The following is a 19,285-nucleotide window of genomic DNA, read 5'->3' on the forward strand; positions in this document are numbered from 1 at the left end:
ATTCTACCAGAAAAATACAACACATTTAGTAATAAAAATGGCGCCTTCACTCACACATCTTAGCAACACAGTCAAGCAGCGTTATCCACGCATCGCGCATGTGTTAGTTATGTTCCGCATCGTTGATCTCCCGGATTAATATGACGTCACTCGAACAATTTGTTTCTTTGCAGTCGTTTTCCAAGTCGCGTTTGCATGATAACTACAAACATTCACTTTTCACATTCACAAACATTCAGCGGTCGCGGAATCGATTTGAAGCCATGATATCTGGATACCATTTAACCTCCTCCTCCTCTTCTTGGCTTAACGACCTAAGCGATCATGCCGGCCATTTCTGGCTTGCTAGACATATTTTACCACATAGCTGGATAGTCATTCCTTGTTACCGGGAACGGTCTGGATAGGATGTAATACCCGGTCCTGTAGTGTGGTAACCTTCGGTGTTTAACACATACACCACCGGGCTGCTCTTTATATACATTTTATATTACTGTATAAATATTGTATTCTTGTTGATGTTAATTGCGCTTATGCTTTTCCGTATATGATACTAAAGCTTTATAATTGAGATTATTTATAGTCAAACTATTATGAAACCATGTCCATAGAGTAATCTCTTATCCACCTATTACTTTTTGTCCATTTGCTTGACAACAATCATGTTACGGTTCGCGATCTTTGACGATGGCAGGCGCTGACGGTGTTTGAAGTGACTGTAAACCACGACCCCATTTGCACTTCTCGCATATCTAGAACCAAAACTCGATCGCTCATCCGATTGTCTACAAATAATGTCAGCGTATGCTATCCAAAGCAACTAACACCCTCGTACATGTTTTGTGTGTATGTATGTGTGTGGGTAGGTGTGTTGTGGTTGCTTGCGGCGAACCGATCAGTCACTAGTAATAGGATGGCGCTAGTGATCCGTGGTTTAAGATAGAAGCAGGGTGATCCGAACGTCGACACACTTTCGTGTGTGTTTCTGTGCTTGTACGAATAAATACCTACTGAAAGTAGAACGTAGCAGGAAAGAGAATGGAAGAAGGTGAACGACGTCGTCCTTGTAGATTGCAGGAAGAGCAGGAACGCCACTTCAAGAGTCGTACAAAGAAGTGCACTCACGGTCATCATTATCACCATCATCATCATCATCATAATCATAATAACCACGTGGAAAACGAGAATCCAACGAAGCAGGAACAACAACAACGTCATAGTGATCGTCATCACCACAAATGTCATCGATGGTACAGATCACCATCGCAGGTTAGTTAGTTTGGTATGGCAAAAGCAAACGCCAAGGTTTGCCATCCCTCAAACGCGTCTCGCATTTCTTGATTGTAATTTTTCAACAAAATCCTACTGAGTAAATCTACTTCTGATGCTAGTGAGAGTTGTTAAAAATAGAATCGCTTCCGCCATTCATCAACTTGGGAAGATACTTCAGTCTCGTGAATGGTGTCCTGAAAAACGGAATACGTGTACCTGTATTGTTCTGTTCCTGTCCGTTATTTGTTAGTTATACGTTTCTCCTTCTTTTATTTATACGTACGCTCACTTGTTCTTTATCAAAAAATAATATTAGAAATGAAAATAAACTACCAAGCTAGCACCGCTAAACTAAAAAAAACTGTTAAATTTCCTGTCATTCTAAAGCATGAATCCGTGCTTCGATAAGACGATTCGAAAAAAGTAGAATATGTTAACATCAAGCCTAGTAACACTCTTTTTCATTCTTAGGGTCGCTTTTTTTAGTTATTTATCGTGATCAGTAACTTCACAACGAGCGCTCGTGTTACGCTAATGAAGGCACATGTTTTTTCAGTTCACATTACGAAATATGTCGAATCGGTTCTAAACAATTACTACCCTTCCCTCATACATACAACCACACTACCACAAATTACAGCTCATATGTGATGATTATCGTCGGCGTTTACCTTTTAGTTGGGAGATAACTTTTTCATCCCATATTGTGTACTGTACTAATAGTATTTATTCGTATGAGGTTGCGTCGCTGAATTTTCAGTGTCTTTCATGCTCATTCAGACGCATCCACCCTTTTTACGGAAAGGGAAATGGGGTGTCCAACTCGATTGCTTGTTTATGCAAGCACACAAACCGGTGATTGTAAAATCGTCGGAGTCGATCGTTTGTTTTATCGCCCGTCGCTTTGTTGTACCAATCATTTGGTATACATAATCTGTTGGCAAACGCGTAAAAAGATAGTAGTTTTTCTTCTACAAATTTTCCATTTTCTGTATTGGAAGACCGGTCGGGTGTACATATACAATTTTTTTTATTGTCCAGGAAGTGTTTGACTTGTTCAACAACTTGCAGCATGTTATTACTGATTTTATTAAATTACGAAATTTTTAACAACAATATAAAATTTATTTCTACTAAAAAAATTATTACTCTTTTTGTTTTTCAACTTATTCTATTTCCTCTCTGCGTAACTAAGTTTATAACAAACAATTGCTAAAATGCCCTCTGTGGGTTTCATTTTAATTTTAATCATTTGTCTTATTGTCTAGTTATACGAAGAAGAGTAACCATTAATTTATCACAAATGGATATTACCTATACCTATATATTCTCAAAATGTTTTTAAAATACTTTTATACGAACAAAAGTTTAACGTCATATTTGAAATTTTCTATTGTATGCCTCCGTCGGCATATCAATTAAACCTTCAAGACCTAGCATTAAATGTATGCCGGATCTTACGCTTCTAATTCTTTGCCAGGTGGATTTATCTGATGATGTGGTGTCGAAATGTGTTAAGGAGGTTTATTAATTGGGGACTTGTGGGGGAAATAGTAATAAGAAGAATAATGTATAATGTGAAGAAAAATAATATGTAAAATAGTTAGTAGCAATAAACTCACCGACAAGAACGAATTTGTCGAAACATAAGGGAAACTAATCCTAGAGTGATTAACTAAGGAAGCTGAGGGCAACTTCGGATGATGGATCACGTAATCGTCTTTCGATTACTCAATTGTGTCGTTGTGACCTCATTTCATGCTACAGTGGTTAATTTTTGCAGTTATCATTTCAGTTTGTTTCGTAATAAATATACATTTGACGATATAAATGTTTTGTATTTATACTGTGGTTCAATCTTTTATTAAAATGCATTTCAAAACCATCGGACGTAAAAAATGTCGTTAAAAGCTTAAATTCTGCCTTAAATTCGTTAAAAGCAATTTCTGCGGAGGAGGTTCTTATATTTCGTCACCAGCTCGGTAAAATTTCTCCCCTGAAAGGTGACAGGCATTGCCATTACATCGGTTACGAAAAAATTCTCTCCCATCACCGATTCTGCTACTCTCTTGTACGATCTGTTTCTTGTACTATTCTGAGTGAAAATCGTTTGCTATCCGTCCATCTGACAGTAGGTCAGTCGTTTCGATACGTTCGTACCGATCAGCGACCCGTATGGTTAACTCGATGAGTTGTGTTGTTGTGCGTTTTTCCAAACGATTGATCTTTTTTCTTACGTTGCTACGATCGTTCGAAACCCAACCGAACTCGAAACCATTGTTACGAAACAACGGATAAAAATGAAACTAGCCATCTTGCGTTTTTAGCTGATGTGCGTTCGGTCGCTCTGAACGAACGAAGGATTTCATTCCGAAGCGCCCAAAGATGCGTGTTTATGCCAGTGTGGCAGTAGCTGTGAAGCAGTGATGAAGTTCCGATGTGTGCTTGTACCGATAAAGAAATAAAGTCTGTCATTCCGTAAACATACATATACGTGCAGTTGTGTCAATCTGTTACACACGCGTTAAGCAACGCCATTTGCTTGTTTGCTTGTTCGATAATGGAACGTGATGAAAATGCGTCGAATGATCGCAAAAAGTGATAATCCATTAAAGTAGCGAAATTCTCTCATTCGATCGACTGAAAGATCGCAGGTCGATTCACAGATTCTCAGTGTGAAGAGAAAAATCGTTTCCTGGCGAGCACAAAGTCATCTTATGGAGGCGCCTAGTCTTTCACGGAGCAACTGAATTCTGTGTCAGTGTCATATTAGGAGCAAATTGTGATATCGTGCAGAGTGGTGTGTGCAAAGTTGCTAACAGCATTTAATTTCAATCAAAAGCCCCGGGAAATCGAAATCGTAAAATATCGTACACCGGGATACGTCGGATGTGGATCAATTTTGTCTGAGCTCACTGTCACGCGCAAGTGTAATCAACAGGTGAGCTCCAAACCCATCATCATTCCGATCACCATCCCTGTTCGTTGCTAATTCGCACGATTCTCCTCTATTTATATATCCCGTTCATCAACAGCGTACTCTTCTACTGGCTAAAAGGGAGCAAAGCGATAAAAACACAGCACAAAGGTGGGAAGGAAATCCCGCACGCACGCACGCACGCTCAACCAGACACAGTGGTATAATAGCGTTTTTTTACTCACAACTTTTCTGTTAGTGGCAGCATACAAAGCCACATCGGTTTTTGTGCGTTGCGTCGGTTGTAACGTCTCGTAGTTCAGTTTTATTCTCCGGCGTGGTTGAAATGGAAGGTTGCCAACTAGAACGTTTCGTTTGGCCGTTGTAAGAAAAGCAAGAAAACGAGTAACCGAATGGAGAAACCAGGTGGCAGATGCAAAAGATTTTGTTAGTGTGCAATATTTCAGCTACAGCGACAACGAAGACGACGACGACAGCGAAGCTCAATCTGTATTCTCTCGTGCTTCGTCATCACGCACGGCATGTCCACCTCCGGACCACAGCCACCGTCCGAAATCACTGCCGAATGGACAGTTCACGCACAGCTCACGCTTTCCTCAACTGCTCCTGCTGTAGCCAGTTCAACCGACAACAGCAGACTCCCTTCGGATCTGTCTCAGACTTTAGCGGCCGAAGGATGTACCGAGAGCCAACAGCCAACTCCAGGGTCCACACTTTCATACCCGGGTGATCGAGGAACTGGGGTCGATTCGAATGTTAGCCCTTCGCTAAACTTTCTCCCTTCATCAGGTCCTACCCTAACGGCAGGATCCTCATCCAGTGCAGTTGGGAATCCAGTAAAGGTTGTTTATAAATTTAGCACGACTGACAATCCGTTGCAGCAAAAACAGTCCACCGTGTCCTCCGCAGTGCCAGTCGGTGGTAAAAGTAACGTTATTTTTAACACCGATCCATCATCACCTTCCACACCGGTCGCACCCACTCAGGTGAGACAGAAGAAATTGTGTGTTTGTGAGGTACTTTGCTTTGAAATTATCATTTTTAATGGTGGAATGAGGAATATGATGTCCACATTCGCCACTGGTGGGTGTTTAGATGTAAAAAACATCTCTTTCATTCTTTGTCCATTGGTCTTTTGTTTTTTGTCCCAAAAACGATGTGATGATAAACTGACTGCATTCCATTCGTGTACGCAAGAAGCAACAAGAACATTAGGTCCATACTAAGAATTTTGAGGGCGCTTGAAATTTTAACACTAGACAAGGAGCCCTCTTATGAAGCAATAATTATCATTAAATGAAAAAGTGTCCTCAATGATATCAAAATATTAATCTGATTTGGTTTTTTGTTTTTATTCAACATTTATTAAATTGTAGTACAATGAAACTGTTTGGATCGTAAGAAAAGTCGTCATAGCCATTTTATTACATTACAAACGTTAAACTTAATTTAAGGAATACTGGCTCGCAAAAACTTGTTTTGCCCCATTTTTTCGTGCTACACATTAATGTTTTGTGTGTAAGTACATGTTGTAGTTAGAATTGTCTAGTGTTCTAATGTGAAAGTGGTCTATTACGGTCGATAATAACGATCGAAGACGGTTGCAGTGACGAAACCAAAACTATGATTTATGTTTTTTTTCTACTCCGTATATGCCAAATGTGTCTTGATATTAATACAACATACTGCATGATGTTAAACAAATAAGAATATCGCATAAAACTATGCATTTCGTTCATCATTTTGTACCTTTCATAACGACCTTTAAGCTATCGATTGCAGTTGGGAAAAGCCGTTTTTGATCAAAGTAAACAATGGTATGTTGTATGTATATGTATGAAATAATGAAAATCATGAAATACAGCTACAAACCAAGAGAACATGTGTGCAAAGTTTCATAAACATAGATCAAGCCGTTTCGCTGGAGTATATTTAGGATATAGATAGTTTCACTTCTGTCTCATAAACGTAATCATACCCAGTTCGTTAAATATTGTTAGATCATCACATTAGTTGCGCAATTTTTTTTTGTTTGATATTCAGTTTATGAATCCACCATCACATTTGGCTAATGAACTTCCATCAACGCTTTGTTGAATATCGAAGTGACATTAAAATCATTTATATCTAAATGAAATGAAGTCACAAATACACTATTTTACTGACTACTGAACGGTCTTGTTGGATGTGTTCTTCTTGTTACAAACGAATGAATGCAATTAGCAATTGCTTCCATCTCATAACATGCTGCATAATTTATTGCACGTACATTTAGACTCCAACTGGTGAAGGGCATCCACCACCGTGTATCGAAAATGCAGCTCAACTTTTCCCCAAATGTACCAGCACCTGTAGCATCGTACTGACTGCCTGTACTGATCTCTTGCCCTCGAACGACACACTGCCTATCGTTGTCAACAAGTGCGAATCGACCAACAACATTGTGGTGGATAAAAGCACCAACTTTCCTGAAAAGGTACTGAGCACAAGTTCCACTCGTTTTTCCCTGCTGGAATTGATAGAATTGTGCAATTTCTTTGTCTCTGTAAAATTAAGTCTCCCAGCAATTCCAAGGATGTGAGCTGTCAAACAAGCGACTGGGAAACAAACAGGAATGAGGATAAGGATGGTGCTACGGGGTCTGTAAAGCGTCGAGGACTGCCCAAAAAATTTATAACCGATGGATGTCCTCTTTCACCGCCTCTGAGAAGAAGAGACGATAGATGTGATTCGGTTAGTAACCTCCAGGATGTATTGTATTTATTTCGATGGAATATATGTATGTCAGTGACAATTATTGATCCCTACAATGTTTCAGCTCGTTCGCAAATCAGTCTCACCGATCATCAATCCACTTGTCTCTCCAAGTAACACAATTCGCTCCCAACAATCAAGTGTTCGGGATACTTCGACGGCCAAAAAGAAGCCGCGAACGGTACACATTGACGTATATTGTACCGGTTCTGATGCGGAATCCGGCTCTGAATGTGGTTCGTGCTGTTCTTCCAACGAAGGTGCCAAATCGCTCCTATCGTCAGGGGCCTCATCAGGAACTTCGTCAAATTCGTCTGTCTCCTCGGGCAGTCGATTTGACACAAGCCACATGTTGGAACTGAAAGCGGCAGCACATCCAAATATTGGCCCATCGCATCCAACCGTGTATGAGTCTGAAGAAATGCGGGTGCGTCACAAACGTGCCGGAAAGCATGAAGTGCCCAGGCGTTTGATGCAGCAAACTATTGGTAGTTTAGGGTGTATAACATAGTATTGGTAGTAGTATTCTAACATGCGTATATATATATACATATTTGTTGTAGATCAAAACACGCTTTCTACCATCGGCAGTTTGAAGAGAACTGGTTCAGCACGGCATGGGCGCCCGAGAAGAAACACAGCGACAGACGAGATCAATGAATCAAAACAAATCCTTTTCAGCAAGCATCTCGGTGAAGTGCCTCAGAAACAGAGCGAGGACCAGCTCCAGGACGCATTCAGCACATATTTTCGACGGGATGTAAGCGACGATGCAATCAGTTCCAACTATGCCCTCTCTGCCGATCGATCAACACGTCGCGATGTTACCGGGAGTAGCATTTCCAGTGCTTTCGCCTGCGGAGGGTTCTACGAGGATGACGAGGATGGTGAAATTCGTAGCAAATTGAACCGTAGTGGCACCACCGCAACCCAGTCGGACAGTTTCGAATACGACAATAGTGAGGATCGCTATCGTATCCACGAAATGGAACGTGTCTGGAAGCAACACCACTGGAAATCACCATCGGTCGAAAGGAGACTCTTGCAAATGCACAATCCTCTCGTAACATCACAATCATGCCATAGTCCTGATTCCGAGCACAATTTCACCGAGTCGGATCACAGCTTCGTGTACGACGAGGCACCACATCCGCACGCCTCAAATCCGTCCCTGAACGAATACAGTGACTCAAGTCCATCTACCGTCAAGAGTGCCTCCCAACGGGCGTCAGATGGACCGAACCGGTCGTTTATGCTTCAGCAACAAGCCGTTCTTGCTGCAACGCTGCAACACAAGCGAGAATTTTCCCCAGTAGAAGGCTACACCGATGAGTACTTGGCGATTGCCCGACGTTTCGGCAGTCTCATTACGGGTCGCCGTAAACCCGGCACTCACATGGGTCCCGTCCGTAACCCGGAGTGTCCATGCGAGCATTGCCGGCGATGGGTGCTAGAGCGTGATTCGGGTGGCAGCGACAATATCTTACGCAAGCGTGCACTTTCTGTGGACGGTACGGATGCCCCAAATGGTATCGTCGATATGCGCCGGCAGTTTCACCTGAGAAACACCAATGTCCATGAAACGTAACCAACCAGAATGCCTTTTCAATGGAATTTTAACATTATTCCTAAGCATAATCTTCATCAGTGTGTATATGAATTGTAGATTTTAGGTTAATTTTCTGGTCAGTGTTCCGCTAGTACATTTTGACGATACAATATAAACAATCGAATCATGTACTAAAGTTAAAATAACGAATATCACAATACCTACAACAAATTTCCTCTTAGCGTGTAATGGAAATGTAATGGAGATAGTATACTCCCTAAGGATATACTTACCTGGGACAGGGGTTACCGTGATCACGAAGGCGGTTCGCCCAGGGCGAGGCCTGGCCATTGCACAGTATTCTCCCTGGAGGAATATTTCACAAAATAAAAGATACGTAAATGCCAAATCAACTTCGTTTTCGTTTGAAACATCAACTGATGCGCTCATGTTATTTATTCGACCATCTTAACATTTTAGGTATCCAATACAATCAGCGGTTGTTTGGGTTATTCTTTGCTTTAAATCTCTCGTAATGTACACGTTTGAACTTTTCCTTTTTTATTTCTGTTTTCGCCCCAAAAAAGGCTCAAGGTCGCTTATCGGAATCATCTCGCAAATTAGACCTGCTGCGGAAGGCACTGGATTTACGGAGACTGGAACTTCCTCCTGACTGCCCTACGGCACAACAGCTAAAAGCAGAACTGCAAAATGTGCAAGTATCCAGCCCTGGTCCGGTGCAGTACACGATGCGCAACTCCTTCCGCGGAAGCGCACAGGGTCGACCGACACAGAGTCATCAATCGTTCAGTCGATGTGCTACCGTCACCGGCAAGCTGGAGGTACGGCTAATGGGCTGTCAGGATCTACTGGAAGACGTGCCTGGCCGATCGCGACGTGACAAGGATGCTGGTTCGTCCAGCCCGGGTGATCTGAAGAGTTTCGTCAAGGGTGTCACAAGCCGCAGTTCTTCAAAGAGTTATAGCGTCAAAGACGAAACATCGTCGGAAATTATGGCGGTGATCAAGCTGGATAACATAACCGTCGGTCAGACGTCCTGGCGGCCTTGTTCACAACAGGCCTGGGATCAGCGATTCAGCATCGACTTGGATCGATCACGCGAGCTTGAGATTGGCGTATATTGGCGCGATTGGCGCTCACTCTGTGCGGTCAAATTTTTGCGCCTAGAGGAGTTCATCGATGACATTCGGCATGGCATGGCGTTACAGCTGGAACCGCAAGGTGTGCTATTCGCCGAGATCAAGTTCCTCAATCCGATGATCTCCCGCAAGCCGAAGCTACAGCGCCAGCGCATGATCTTCAATAAGCAGCAGGTGAAGAACATTCCGCGCGCCAAGCAGATGAACATCAACGTTGCCACTTGGGGCCGATTGCTGAAACGCAACACAACGAGCAGTGCACCGGTAGCGACCGGGTCAGGTGCATTTGCCGGTACACCCTCGCCGGGAACGACGACAGTTGCTTCGGCCATGTTAGTAAACCAGACCTCGGGATCGTCAATGACGACTCCTTCCACGCCGGGAGCGGTGCTGTCGTACGATCCGTTGCAGGATGATCCAGTGGAAACGTTAGGAGAATCGGCGGATCATAATGTCATCGGGCTCGGTGGTGGTCGTCCACTCGGTAGGTTTACTGCGTACAGCATGAATCGTTATTACCATTTCACTTAGCGTTGGCGTTCCAGGAAACATTAGGTATCAGCTTAGTAGATCAAATGCCGCAAACATAGATTTCTACGAAGCATTCAAACCTACGAAAGAATTATCTTAGCTTATCTTCAGTTAGTTCTACCTTCTGATATGTATTAATGCATAAGCGTGCTCAACGTACCTCCAACCAGACAAACTAATTTTTTCCACATATGCTCATGGTCGTATAATCCATAGATTAGATTTACCGCAGATTTAGGGTCTTAGTTCAGATTTAGGACAAAAAAATGCTGTCACTCCTCTTGTTCCCCACGATTACAATTACTTCAAACAACACTTGTTCCCTTTTTCTTTTAGGTATCCACGGTGTTGGCGTACTACCCGAAAGTCCATCATCCCACTCCCTTCAAAATCAGGGCACACCAACGGCGAGTCGTCCCATTCCTCCACCTCAGTCCATCAGCACGCCATCCAGCTTCCGACAGAAAAAGCAACCAATGCCATCTCCGCGGCATGCAACTCCACCAAAAATCGATCCCGAGGTAAGCAACGACAGCGTCGAAGTTCCGTGTTGTTATCGTGATCCCTTCCGGATATCTACCGCTTGTCCACCGCCTATGGTCTCGCTGTTTGGGTAAAATATGGCTGGAAAAGCTTGTGGAATCGATTACTGTATAAATTCCCTACCTCGGTGCAATGAACACGCAGTTCCTCCGCCCTTTCAAACCCATTCGCATCACCACAAACCTCTCTGGTCCACAGCTTACCGCTTATCGTTGTGTGTGTTTTTGTGCGCGCATTTGTGTGATATATTTCTTGTACCGCAGACCATGTTTCATTCCAACCCTTTTCCTGAGGATTTATCTTTTATCTCTTATCGCTTACCCACCAACATGCTGTAAAAACCGACAGGTCTAGAGGAAAGTGTGTTGATGGTTCAAAGTTGCTTTCTGCAATTATTGAAGCCAGTGGCACCAGTGTAGCTAGAGTTTGTGTTGTTTTGGTACAATCGGGATCGTCGTTACCCAAGCAAAGATGAAGCTAAAGCGAAGAAACGCACTCTATAATCCTGATCGTCAGTTAATGCGTGGAAGACCTTTGGTGTTTTCCCTCCCCAAAGAACACACCATTCGTGAATTAGAAATGCCCCTGTTTATAAAACGCTGGAAGGAAACGAATCGGGTCGGTAGTGGATTTGATCACAAAACATTTATTTTGTGTTACAGTGTATTGTCGGACCAACACAGTGTTGCCAAGATGTATCATATGAGGGCATCACAATGTTTCCATAAGGAAGTTTACAGTGACATTTTTGACACAAAACAAACCGGTGCAGCTCATCGCAGATTTAAGCAAACATTTTCTCTATTTATCTTCTATTTTCTTTGTATCTCTTTTCCCATCGTGCCCCGTTCGTTTCTCCTCACGTGCGGGGTCTTCTCCTTTTCTCTTTCCTTGTGCACAGTTGGAGTACGCATTAAGCAAATTCGATTTCCTTCACCAGCACGATAGTCTTAGCAGTGTTAGTTTGTACGATAAACAGCAGCAACAGGAGTCAACGGTAGCAACGATAATCAATTATGATAACAGCAATACCATCCGGAAAAATGGCAATGACGAGGATGTGCCACCGTTGCCGGCAACACCACCGCCAGTGCCACCAGCAGTATTACAGAAGTCGCTGTCCGGTGATTTACTACGGCCAGTGCTGTCGATGCCACCACCAATTCTGTATGGTGGGTACAATCGGAACAGCTACTACAGTACCGTATCATCGACGGGTAGTCCGATCGTGGAGGAACCGCCATCACCCGCACCAAGTCATCAGCTGCAGTGCGCACCGTTCCAGGATGACGATCTTACGTACGACAATATTATTGAGGTCAGAGACTGCAAACCGTACACCGCTGCACACTGCTTTATCATCGCAATGCCAAGACCATCCTAAAAATGCAACCATTTTTGTGTTTCTTTACATCCGCATCGACGTTGTTGTTGTCTTGTGAATTTTGCTCTGAACTTTAAATTTTAATTATTTCCTTCTATTACGTGTGCATGCTGCAATGATTAACACAACTATTTAATATTGTTTTAAAGTATAGAACCCATTAATATTCTACAAGCAACAAATAACCATGATTAATCTCTTTCTTGCACTGTTGTTGTATATTTTTTAAAATTATTAATTATCATCTTTGCACTTTCTGATCTTTTCTCGTTGGGTTTTCTTCAATGTTTATCAAACCTAACCACATAAATTACATCTGGTGGTGTCCTTTCTTGTGAGGATGTACGTGCGTGGGGCGCTCCTTGTTATAATACCATCATTCTCTTATTTATTCTCTACTAGCACTGAAGAACTTCTATGAATCTGAATCGTGTATCAGTCAAAATGTTGATGAGTTGTACATTGAATTTGATAAATTGTTATTTTTTTGCTGTGCGTGTTATGTCTTATTGTTTACTTTTTATTTGCCCAACGTTTTATTTTCCTCTCCTTGTGTGCTTGTTATTGATTTATTTTCCTTTTTACTCAATTTTGGAGCAACTATACTTTGACTTCTTTCAGCTGGTACTGTTTTTATTTTCCTACTGTCATTCGCTGTACTGTTTCGAAATTTTTGCACATTGTTGTTTTATGTGTTATTTTTACCTATTTATTGCGTTTGTTTGCGTTTGTGTACAATCAGTACTGGAGAACTGCTGTTGCTCTCTCGAGCTGCTTTTTCCTTTTTGTTTAATGATATCTAATACTAGCATTTACTTTTCCAGCTTTCTCTAGACACTAGGGTGCATCAACCTGTTGTTGTTATTGATTTAAAATGTTTCTTTTTCTTTTTGCCTTTTTGTCTGTACAGATCCTCCCATTTGAACAACTTACGATTGGTGGTAGCGTGGTGCCACCTCCACTGCCACTCCATCACCATCATTCGTCGGCAACGTTGGCGGCCCATCAGGCTTCCCTCGCTGCCGCTGCCTCTCTTCAAGCTCAACAGCAACAGCAGTTCTATCAGCAACAGCAGCTTCTATTACATCAACAGCAGCAGTCGCAACAACAACCGGCAGTATCATCATCACTGTCGCAACATGTCGCTCAATCTTCGAGTTCTACCGGTATAGCAGATGGTGCAGGCACTGGAGCGATAGCATCAGGCACTGTGGGACCTCCGGTGAATCGACGCACTGGTCCAGCAGCTCGCACCCTTCAGTATCGGGATAGTGCGTACGAAAGTCGTCGACAGTCGCAAGCGCAGGCTAGCGCAGGTATGTGCATGGATAGCTTCCGGTTGCTAAGCGTGCTCGGCCGCGGCCACTTTGGCAAGGTGATACTGGCACAGTACAAAAATACGGGTGAATATTTCGCTATCAAGGCGCTCAAGAAGGGTGACATTATTGCGCGCGACGAGGTGGAATCGTTGCTGAGCGAAAAGCGTATTTTCGAGGTTGCCAACACGATGCGTCATCCATTCCTGGTTAATCTGTTCTCATGCTTTCAGACTGAAGTAAGTACAGCGTTGAACATCTCGCTCTGATAACGAGGAGTAGCGTAACGATTCTTTTCATTCTCCTGCAGCAACATGTCTGCTTTGTGATGGAGTATGCGGCAGGTGGTGATCTGATGATGCACATACACACGGATGTTTTTTCCGAGCCACGGGCCGTCTTCTATGCAGCCTGCGTTGTGCTCGGTTTACAGTATCTGCATGAAAGTAAAATCATATACCGCGATCTAAAGCTCGACAATCTTCTGCTGGATACGGAAGGTGCGTAATTTGCCCATATCAGGGTTTACCTGCTCATTTTTAACTCAATAGAATATTTCATTTTGGTATACAGTAATTTGAACAAATATTCGGTACTTCATTTCCTTAGTGGTTGATATCGCTTTACCGAAATGAAGGTATTTATTGAAAGTTACAAATAAGCTGTAACCCTCTAATACGGATGACAGAAACATAAGCAAAAATATTTTTACTTCGTAGGTTACGTAAAGATCGCCGATTTCGGCTTGTGCAAGGAGGGTATGGGATTCGGAGACCGAACGGGAACGTTCTGTGGGACGCCCGAATTTTTGGCACCGGAAGTGCTTACTGAAACTTCCTATACGCGAGCTGTCGATTGGTGGGGTTTAGGTGTGCTGATCTTCGAAATGCTCGTTGGAGAGGTAAGATAGTCATACCGAATGGCTGCTGTGACGGCTGCTTATTGTTGCTCATTGTCCCATTCCTTTAGTCACCATTTCCGGGCGATGATGAGGAGGAAGTATTCGATTCAATCGTAAATGATGAGGTTCGTTATCCACGGTTCCTTTCGCTAGAAGCAATCGCGATCATGAGAAGGGTATGTAATTCGTATTGCATTAAGCACTACTAAGCGGATGGTATATTAATGTTTGGCTTTTGTTGGTTTAGTTGCTGCGCAAGAATCCAGAACGACGCCTCGGGTCGTCCGAGCGTGATGCCGAAGATGTTAAACGTCAAGCCTTCTTCCGTAACATCGTCTGGGATGATCTATTGCTCAGAAAAGTGAAACCACCGTTTGTGCCAACGGTTGTAAGTATTATATGCAAGATAAACATGTACGAAGAATTAATATGATACATATGATGTTATTTCCAGCGTTCTCCGGAAGATGTTTCCAACTTTGATGAGGAATTTACGTCCGAAAAACCGGCCCTCACACCACCAAAAGATCCTCGTGTGCTTACCGAAACCGAGCAAACCTACTTCAAAGACTTCACATACATGGCGGACTGGTGTTGAGAGCCTTGAAGTTTATTAAGCTGCGTAACGGAGGCAAAACCCTTCGCCATCGGCAACTCTATCGTTTGTTACTAGTTTGTTATAAATGGGAAGAAAAAAGATAGAAACGATTAAAGATTGTCGGCTCAAGATGTATCGTTTCCGCGAGATTACATGTACTATGATATGGTCCTCACATGCATTAGATTGTTTGTAAAGATAAGCACAAGACAGAGACATAAAAGTTGGGTGTGGTATCTACCGGTAAAAAATGACAAAATTATGCGTCTTTGAGAGTGTATGCGTGCCTTTGAGCTGGATTAAGAAAGTCACAAATTGCTGTTTTTGCTATTAAGGTTAGAGAATTAGGACACATCAACGGGGCATCTCGTTAGATAAGACGGAGCTATACCTTGGAACTAACAGTGGCCAAAAGGGGTGATCACAAAGAACAAGTAAAAAGTACGATATGTTGGTTACTTATACACACTAACCCACACGCATACATTTTTCTGTGTGTGTGTGTGTGTGTTTCAGTGAAATTATTATACCTGACGGATATTTTTGTTTCCGTTTCCTACGTTTACATCTTTTACGTGTTCTTACTGCAATGTTTAAACTTTCGGATTAGATAGAACAGTTAAAGAGTATGTTAATAGTGAACAAAAACCTTTCCCGAGTTAAAAGGGACAACATTCAAATAGAATGAGAAGGAATACGCAAACATACATATGTGTAAAAGAAAATATGTTTAGAACCAATAGCAACACCATAAAAACCATAACTGCAAAAAAGACGTTTTGCTGTTTCCGTTACTACAAAGCAGAATGAATAATATCAACCTAGGTTTCTCAGCTGTTGAAAAACTAAAACTACACACAGCTTTTAAGGTATTTCATTGCAGGTTTCGATACAGTCCATTGTACGTTAACACGCGCAAGAGCCGAGATGGCATCAGTTTTAATACGTGCGAAGAAGTTGATGAAGTATTTAAACGATTCTGTGTGGAAGTGTGTGCAGACGAACAGTTTAATCCCGGTTGGCCGGTGGCCAAACTCCTTGCTAAAAAAGTTATGTTCGGAGTTTTTCGCTATAATACCACATACACATACATTTTTCCACATGTTGTGGTGTAAAATTTTTCTTTTTATTCAGTGTTCCAACATTTTTCGAGTCGTATTATCTAGGCTTTTCAGTAAAATTTCTCACCCTAGCAGAATTGAGAAAGTTTAGACGCGTTCTGTGGTGCAAAACTTCTCATTCCCCTAATTTCCAGCGGTTTTTTGATAAAATTAATCACGCGATCAAATTTACGCGTTCCACGATCAATCAATCATGCAAAATTCGCAGTTTGCATATTATTTACCGTGTTTTTCAGTTGCTAAAAGCTAGATCAAATGAAAGTAAGAAAGAAAAAAATACACACACCTATCTGTATTTTGATGATAAAAAATGCGTGATTAGCTAGCAGAATACTATGTACAAGGTTATTTAAAGTAAAAAAAAATGATTAATTTAAGGGTTATTTTCATTTTATCGCTTCCGAAATCTTCCCCATTTTATTTTCTATGATTTCTTCATACAAAACAACAAGAGAGCATCCCACAAAGAGGTAGCATTAGATACCACTCGATGTTGCCGAAATCAACCGATAAAAACAACCAAAAATGATTTTTCGACACCAAGAGAGCATCCAGCGGAGGAGGTAACACTAAATTCTCCCACCTAGACGTCATTGCTATCAATGGTAACATGCGGAAAAGAGACCCCTATATGAACCTCTAAGCAGGCGAACGGCTGTTAATGTTACCTCTTGTGTGGGATGCTCTCTTGTTAAAATCATTCTATCGATCACTAATACCAATATGACGTCTAGCTGGAAGAAGTGAGTGATACCTCCTCTGTTGGATGTTCTCTTGGTGTCGAAAAATCGTTCGCTGATTTCACCAAAACAACAAGAGAGCATCCCACAAAATAGGTAACATAAACCACCGTTCGGTTTTGCCGCAAGCGAGACGCAATCGACAAACATCAAAAATGACTTTTCGACACCAAGAGAGCATCCAACGTAGGAGGTAACATTCTTTCCCTTATCCATCATATTGGTATTAGTGATCGATAAAATGATGTTAACAAGAGAGCATCCCACCAAAGAGGTAGTCGTTCATTGAATTCTTTCATAAAATATTTCAAGGAAATCTTTCACTCAATAGTCCACGTAAATCTTTCACTAGGTATTTCAGGGAAATATTTCAAATTTATTCCATTAATTTGTGTAGCATTTTCACCGGAATGTAAAGTGACAGATGATGGCGGATCGTATAGTATGGATGAACTATCTCTCTGGTTGACTTAAAATGCTAAAACCGGTCGTTTCCTACGACAAAATTCTACAAATGTGGCCAGTATCTTCGTCCAAAACAAGATAGTTTGATTTTCATTCTGCACTGGGGAGATTCTTCATGGTTCTTTCAACGCTGCCCATTGGTTTGGCGTCGATTTTACACACCAATTTCGCTTTAGCTTTTGGCGCTTTTGTTCACTCTGCGGACGATTCGATTTCCTGCGTAACGGAACGCCGTTTTGAATGTATACCGGCATTATTGTCCCAAACCGACCGTCCTGTATGCGTTCTTAGATGCACTGTTCAGGTAACTGCTCCAGAAACGACCTGTACAGCTGCTGTGCCTCCGATTCTCGCATGGCTCGGCTAAAATTCGACATGTGTAACCTTTCAACTGGTGGTACAGCGTAAAGTGACTAATGCACAGTATTTCCAGGCGCTGCAACCGATTCTGTCCACCATTTCTCGGTAGCTGGCTCATCGAACAGACGTAGATTGAGGAACTTTCGAGCTCTATAAGTAAATGGAACGTAGGGATCACATTACTGCGCCGTGGACGGGGAAAAAGTTACGTTTCTATTGCATACCCACATCCACTCCATATTGTTTGCATTGTCATCGGAGCAGGCACAGTGCACGGCCAGTCGAGCTTACTGTTTCGTCACCAACTGCAAAACCGCGTGTTTTCGTTATGGATGGAGCAGAACAATAAAGCTTTGAAACAGAATCATACCCAACACTTTCGCTAAGTTGATACGTCGTGTTATAGCTTTAATTGCAAATAGTTCGGAAAACTAGTAATTAAATGCGTAAAATTGTTGTAAAACAGCCAGATTTACGATGCCGGCTTATTCACAGCACAATAGCATATAACATGTCAAACAGTTCTCCATGCGTTTTGTGATTCAGCTGTCACTGCAACCCGGTGAAAATGCTATATAAATTAAAAGAATTAATTTGAAATCTTTCCTTGCAATAATGTATGAGATTCAAGCGTAATACAACCTCTTCGGTTGGACGCTGTCTTGTTGTTTTGGTAAAATCAGCTTAAACGATTTTTCGACACCAAGAGAGCATCCAACTTAGGTGTTGTTGTAGGGAAATGTTAAGAACCGAATGTTTGTTACGATAAAGAACGAGGGGGTGAAAAAATTACAGTATTTGCATTACGTAAAAGTTGTATAATCCCTTTCATTTGATTTTGTGAAATCAATGAGATTTATTTACGTTTACGATATACAAACAGAAAGTAATAAATCATCTAGCAATCTAGATTAGGCAGCCCCAAAGCCCTGTAGAGGCAGTTCCTCCTAGAATATTAACTGCTTTTTTCACGCCATTTTATTGTACAGCCTTTTCTTTAATGACTTCCTTTGTCATAGCCGGATTCAGCTTTCAATCGAAGCAATTTACCCTTCGACGGTAACTTCTGACGGATTTCTTTCAAGCCTAGCGTCATCCTGTAAAGTAGCACAGTTGAGCTTGGATCACAAACTGCCAAGATAATATATTCTGGCTTCCTACCATCCGGCAATTTAAGTGTATCTCTGTAATACTTTAACTGCACTAGGTTCAATTGACCGGTCGTTACTGACGGAATAAACAGGTTGAACGCAGCTTCCAGTTCCTTCTTCGCGATCAAATAGAACAGCTGCAGCTCATTCTTAAACTGATACCGCACGTCTATCATACGTTTTTCTATGAACCAAAATGCATAAAAAAACATTAAAGCATTGATAACGAAGCTAAACACCAACGTCGTACCTTCTCTGAGGAAACTGTAAACACGACACGCCGCATAACAAAGCGCCTCATCTTTGCAGTCAAATGAATAGAACGTTTTCAACTTCAAGTGAGAGCATTACGGTCGGGTTAATTTCATTAAATCAACACATGGAAAAACGAATTGAGATGTATTACTTACGATTTCGTGAAAATTGTCCATTCCGTAGCATAGCGAACCATATGCCGGGTTTTGTTTACACAAATGAAACATCAAACGTTGACGTTTCCCGT

At 41.9% G+C, this 19,285-nt stretch overlaps 2 protein-coding genes and 2 long non-coding RNA genes across 8 annotated transcripts in view; 2 read left to right on the forward strand and 2 right to left on the reverse strand.

Annotated features, from left to right (window-relative positions):
- Nucleotides 1-15,205, forward strand: part of LOC125769240 (serine/threonine-protein kinase N) — a 56,677-nt gene extending 41,472 nt beyond the window's left edge. For 3 of the 5 annotated variants that reach the window (XM_049437835.1, XM_049437833.1, XM_049437834.1), the window contains exons 4-12: nt 9,101-10,157; nt 10,541-10,725; nt 11,649-12,065; nt 13,042-13,686; nt 13,758-13,947; nt 14,167-14,348; nt 14,417-14,524; nt 14,596-14,736; nt 14,803-15,205. In XM_049437835.1, the coding sequence (XP_049293792.1) occupies nt 9,101-10,157; nt 10,541-10,725; nt 11,649-12,065; nt 13,042-13,686; nt 13,758-13,947; nt 14,167-14,348; nt 14,417-14,524; nt 14,596-14,736; nt 14,803-14,946 (3,069 nt within the window). In that variant the 3' untranslated portion in view covers nt 14,947-15,205. Of the gene's footprint in view, nt 1-352; nt 1,270-9,100; nt 10,158-10,540; nt 10,726-11,648; nt 12,066-13,041; nt 13,687-13,757; nt 13,948-14,166; nt 14,349-14,416; nt 14,525-14,595; nt 14,737-14,802 lie in introns of those variants that run through there. The other 2 variants (XM_049437837.1, XM_049437836.1) reach the window with 2 other exon arrangements.
- On the forward strand, nt 1,277-8,926 carry LOC125769242 (uncharacterized). Its single transcript, XM_049437839.1, has 6 exons — nt 1,277-4,213; nt 4,308-5,196; nt 6,486-6,686; nt 6,767-6,943; nt 7,029-7,452; nt 7,528-8,926. Exons 2-6 carry the CDS (start codon nt 4,732-4,734, stop codon nt 8,550-8,552), a joined length of 2,292 nt encoding a protein of 763 aa, XP_049293796.1. The 5' UTR covers nt 1,277-4,213; nt 4,308-4,731; the 3' UTR covers nt 8,553-8,926.
- A 1,957-nt stretch (nt 15,206-17,162) lies between the features above and the next one.
- LOC125769257 (uncharacterized) lies at nt 17,163-19,238 on the reverse strand. Its single transcript, XR_007419040.1, has 3 exons — nt 19,194-19,238; nt 17,857-18,203; nt 17,163-17,782 (listed from the first exon to the last, which is right to left on the reverse strand). It is a non-coding gene; the product is annotated as an uncharacterized LOC125769257 (long non-coding RNA).
- On the reverse strand, nt 18,586-18,912 carry LOC125769258 (uncharacterized). Its single transcript, XR_007419041.1, has 2 exons — nt 18,794-18,912; nt 18,586-18,729 (listed from the first exon to the last, which is right to left on the reverse strand). It is a non-coding gene; the product is annotated as an uncharacterized LOC125769258 (long non-coding RNA).
- Nucleotides 19,239-19,285: the final 47 nt, after the last annotated feature.

This window comes from Anopheles funestus, chromosome 3RL (assembly GCF_943734845.2).
Source record: "Anopheles funestus chromosome 3RL, idAnoFuneDA-416_04, whole genome shotgun sequence".
In the NCBI taxonomy this organism is placed as follows: domain Eukaryota; kingdom Metazoa; phylum Arthropoda; class Insecta; order Diptera; family Culicidae; genus Anopheles; species Anopheles funestus.

Coding starts and splice junctions, on each gene's coding strand:
- LOC125769242 (XM_049437839.1), top strand. CDS start 4,732: ATGTCCACCTCCGGACCACAGCCACCGTCCGAAATCACTGCCGAATGG. Junction 6,687..6,766: donor GCACCAACTTTCCTGAAAAG/GTACTGAGCACA, acceptor TGTAAAATTAAG/TCTCCCAGCAATTCCAAGGA. Junction 7,453..7,527: donor TTTGATGCAGCAAACTATTG/GTAGTTTAGGGT, acceptor TATTTGTTGTAG/ATCAAAACACGCTTTCTACC.